Source organism: Nelumbo nucifera, chromosome 6, assembly GCF_055504915.1.
Source record: "Nelumbo nucifera cultivar China Antique chromosome 6, China Antique-T2T, whole genome shotgun sequence".
Classification (NCBI taxonomy): Eukaryota; Viridiplantae; Streptophyta; class Magnoliopsida; order Proteales; family Nelumbonaceae; genus Nelumbo; species Nelumbo nucifera.
In genome coordinates this window covers 33,819,114-33,824,324 of record NC_142654.1, presented here as the reverse complement: position 1 = coordinate 33,824,324, position 5,211 = coordinate 33,819,114, and the positions used below count along the sequence as shown (strand labels likewise).

At 38.7% G+C, this 5,211-nt stretch overlaps 1 protein-coding gene across 1 annotated transcript; it reads right to left on the bottom strand.

The window, feature by feature from the left end:
- Positions 1-3,992: 3,992 nt before the first annotated feature.
- Positions 3,993-4,931, bottom strand: LOC104606488 (uncharacterized). The gene has a single exon (XM_010271718.1). The coding sequence runs from the start codon at positions 4,929-4,931 to the stop codon at positions 3,993-3,995; it is 939 nt and encodes a 312-aa protein (XP_010270020.1).
- Positions 4,932-5,211: the final 280 nt, after the last annotated feature.

Genomic DNA, 5,211 nt, shown 5'->3' with positions numbered 1-5,211 from the left:
TCATAGTTCCTCTGAGCTTGACTTTTTAATCATCTCTCTTTTTTAGGATATTATATTATATGTTGGAAAATGGGGTCACTGTAACTTTGGAGGAGAAGCTCTGAGGCACGTTTGAAGACACTGTCTTTAGAACGTTATTTACCCTCACTCAGTTTCACTGAGTTTGCTGTTGGGTTACAAGCAAATCCGTTCCTAGGATACAACAGAACCTTGGGCGAGAATCTGCAAACAGAAAACTTGAAGAATCTCCGGTGAAACCTTCTACGAAACTGTAGTAGATAGGACTGAGAGAGAGAGAGAAAGTGGATTTCGAAAATTTTTGTTTTTGGAGTCTGATTCATGCTCCTTAAATAATTTATGAAGAGGTATGAAGAAAATGTAGGTGCTAGTTTAGAGAAGGCACCTTGATCAGTCACAATTTCAAATATTGTGACTGTTTAAAAAGTAGTTAATAGTTAATGACTGTTAACTTTGAATTGTGCCTCTTGATCACATCCGATTGAATCGTGACCGTTGATCTCATCAATGGTGATCAATGGTCAACATTGCACCAAAACCGAAACCGCCCTTCGTAAGTCACGCGGGTGCGAGCAAAGTGCGCCTCTAAAATACCTCATTGCGCCGCACACACGCGCACATGCGTTGCGCGGTATCAAACCCCATACTCTCCTAATAGGAGTGTAAATCAACTCCTATTAAAATACTGAAAAACAAAACTTATAATTTTCCAATGTGGGACAAGTTCAAAATTGAGTGTTGTAAAAGAAAAACTAATTTTTCAATCAAGTGTATAAATACAATTTCTCATGTAATTGACCAATCAAACTCATTAGATTTAGTCTCTTATAAGATTAAAATCCAACATTATATATCATACTTTCATTTGGTTGACTCAGTCATATTGGGGTCTATTGATATATACATCCTTGATGGTCTTTGTTAAAGAAAGCATAAATGCATTTATCAAGAGGAAATCACCAACTCAGAAGTTTATGCAATTAACAAGTAAAACCCATGTAAAGCATGAGTTTGAATAGAAAATTGGTTAGGTTTGGGTTGGCAAATTCCGATTTTAACATTAGTTTATGTCGGGGTCAAGGTCTATGTTTTAATGTTAGTGTTGGGTTCGCCTTTAACTCAAGTCTACCCATTTAATTTATGCCCTTGTTTTAATATAATGATTTTATTAAAGAAAGTAATGATGGATTTTATTAAATAAAATTAAGACTTAAGAAGGTTTTATTGTTACTTAATTTATAAATAAATAATTTTACGTTTGAGTATCCAAGTGAGAGGACTCTTGGCTTCATTCTTTCTTATATATAATATAGATATAGGTTGAATGACCGAAAAAAAATGTATGAATATAATATAGATAATCTATAATGTCTGATTATCATGTTGAATTTCAAATGGATTTGGATTTAATCCACAACCATCTTATTGTCTATAAGATGGCCAAAAAAATTAAAAAAGTTAAAAAAAATTAATTATTTTTAACTTATTTTTAACTTAAATATAAAATATTAAATTTATCAATTTGTATAAATAATAATTTTTTATGGTATTTAGATTTTAACCAAATACATCTGATTTTATCATTAATCCAATACAAGTTTTAACATCCAAATCTGAGATAATCAGATTTAAAATTAAATCGGATATCAGTAACTTTTAGAATCCAATTACACCCTATAAATATGATAATGAATTAAAATTTTGGACAAGTTTTACCAAATGTTGGGTTTTAAACTTTTGAGATCTCGGTAATTTATTAATCAAAACCAATAATTCGTTTATATTTCATGTGAAATGAAATGATCTCTGTGGTTTGCTCTCACATCCTCAATAAAAATTATTTCACCTAATCAATCCATATTACCTGACAATAATGTGAGTTCATATGCTATGGGGGAAACTAAAACGAAATTATTCCATCTCTCATAAGGCATCCAAACAGAGTACAACAAAAAGAGGTAATTTCAATCCAAGTACTTATCAAATAGGACATTATTGTAATTAGAAGAAATTCTTTTTTAACTGTTGAGTGATAGCAGGAGAGAACCCCCTCGGCCCCTCGGCCCCTCCCCCACAAACCACAATTATCAGAATCAACCAAATCTCGGATCAAATTCCACCAAGCCAACAATCACAATCATTGTTATTGGGATGGGATTGTTTGACAAAGAAATCCAGAGGATCCCAGAATCTTTAACATTGCACCCCAAGTGGTAGCCAAAAGGGTTTCCTTTTTCGCCACAGGACCGAAGTTTCAGTCAATTTCCAGGGAAAAAGAAGTCTGAGAAATGGTGGGAAATAGAGCTGCAGCAGATAAGGGCCACAGATGAGGTCAATGCAGAGGGTCCCCTTCTTATAGCCCAATAAGCTTCCATACCAAATGGGTAGCAACAGAGAAGAAAACAAGGGGAGAGAAAGGCAAAAGAGAAAGAATATTTGTTGACTATAGAAGAGAAGAAAAGAGAAGAGAGCCCAACTACAAAACTAGTACACATCTCTGAACTTGCACCCAAACATCCCTCATTTACCTATATTCTTTAATTCTCCAACGTGTGTACCTTCACTTGTGCGGCACCTGCACTCAAGAAATTAAAGGAAAAGGCAATCCTCCCTCCTCAGTGCGGATTCTGACTTTAGCCACTGACATTGTGAAAGTATTTAATAAGGCCCCCCCCTTCCATCAAATGCGGCCCAGAAACCAGGAAGATCAGACACCCACCAAACCATCTTCGCCATTAAAGCTGTGGGCTCCATTCTCATTTTCTTTTTCTTTTTTTCCATCAACAATGAACGGCCATGAAGCAACACCAAGGACAAGCACCCACTGCTACATTGAGCTCCGTTTGGGAGGAGTACAAATAGAATATTCTTGTTAATCCATTTTTAGTTATGATAAATACACAGTTTTTCATCAGGTTGAGTTTTCCATTGATATAAACCTCTTATAACCAACTGAGGACTGGCTCGTTGGTGTGTTAGCTGGGTTGTTCCAGTATTGACCCAGAAAGTCCTGAAATTAGCACTTTAGAGAAAAAAAGGGTAAAAAGGGGAAACGTAAAATTTTATGGATGTACTTCTACATTAATTATCACATTTTAAAAAATTATAACAGTTCACTAAAATTTGAAAACCATCGTTTAACTCCATTGATTGAGTTTTACATTAATGAAGTTTACACCGTAAACAAACGCAACTAACAAAATTCTCCTCATACCCACCTCACATCACCTAGGCATTTGAAGAATGCAGATTTCCTCATCACACCTACCTCAAGCTAGCACCTTGCAGCCACACATAAAAGATGTTCTTAATGTATGACTGCAAAAATTAGAGGAAAACTCTGAAGAAAATATCGAATTCTATTTTAAATACAAATATATTTTAAAATTTATTATTTTTTTTAGAGTTTAAAATATATTTCATTCATTCAAGAAATTGATACAAAGAATTACCAACAAAATCAATTAAAATTCACACACAATTTTTTCAAGGATGAAAGAGAATCGAAAAATTATAATACATATTTGTATTTATATTCTTTCCAAACCGAGCCTTCACAGCAACGAGAATAGTGAATACCTCACACTTCACCCACCGAAGACTCAATGTTAAGGTTTGCCAAAACAGCAACAAATAAACCAAGCCAACTTAAGAAAAGTATTAGAGTAAGAATTGTATATAAAAGAGTCGGATTTTTTGGCAGTTAGAATTAAAATATTCAATTATCCTTAAACAACTCACAATCCACCATTCAGTTTGAACTTTGAATCGTTTATCACCTTATATGTACAGGGGGAGAAAATTTTGTAATTTTATAGATGTAATTTTTTGAACCGTACAACGAGGGAATGATGATCAGATGCCAGATGGAAATCCCAATACATATGTAAAACTTGCTCAAATATAAGGGTAAAACCGTCTTCAGATAATTATCGATATGCGTCAAAGTGTCAAACCTCAAACGGTCATGGTAATCAAGGGTTGTAGTTGTTGTACTTCCCGAAATCTGCAAGCTTTCTTGATCTGTTCGCACAGAATGAAGCGGCCGTCGACAGACGATGCGGCTTGTTCGACGACGGTACCCTGATCTCACCGGAAAACCCTATCTCCCCGGAGAACCCAATGTTTCGGTGGGTATTGGGGCTCGCCCGCACCAACGGGCTCAAACAAAACGCCAGCCCCGAAACGTTTCGGCTGTGCTGTGCGGGTCCACGCCGTCGGACTGGCGGCGCCGTCGTCACATGGTTCCGTCGGCTTTGGGAGGCATCCGACGAGTACCCACTTGCCCAAGGAGAGCCGTCGTAGTCTTCGTAGTATGGATCATCATCGTTGTCCTTCGCCGGCGACATTCCCCGATCTCTCGCCCGGCATGGCCGACGACTACCAGTGACCGTGGTAGTGGTGGTGGTGGTCTCGTCGAAGGAGAATAGCCGAGATTGTTTTTTGCGGCGACCAGGGAGAATAGACGAGAACCAGGAAGATGAGATCGGAGAGGACGATAAAGTGGAAATTGAATCTCTTGAAGCCCTAGAAATTCTAGATTCATGCGGGTCGTGCTTGCGTCGATGGTCGTCCGATCTGGAGGTGAAAAGAGAGGTGAACAGAGAGAACTTACTATGTTTCTTCTTACGGCCGTACGCGGCGGTGTTTGAGGTGGGACCCACTTGAGGAGTACTATAAAACCGTTGATCGAAGTGATTGTGGTGCCAGGAAGAGTCGTCCGAGCGGCGGCAGACGTAAGGAGAGACGGAGCGGGGGAAGACGAGCGGCTGCGGATGTGGGTCAGATTTCCGGCACTCTTCGGCCTGGGCTCGGGCTTGAGCAGCGATGAGGACGAAGAGGCGTTCACGGAGACAAGAAGCGCAGACGCCGACGCTGCTGCTGAGGTCGGAGAGATGTTTCTGGCACCTCATTTACCTAATTCGCAACCTCTACCTCTCTGTGTTTCTCCCGTCTGCCATATTCTATTCCTCCAATTCTGCTTAAGTTGTGACCATCGATCATACAAACCCAATAAGGAGAAACCTTGCTATTTCTTTTTCAGAATTCTCCACCGCCGACGCACCATGAAAGAGAGAGAATTTGGATTCTGATGCGAGAGCGGAAGCTGCTAGTTGCTGTTGGTGGTGGTGGTGGCTGGTGGGTTAATGGGCGCTTTTGGGGTCTCTCTTTATTTAATCGAGAGAGAGAGAG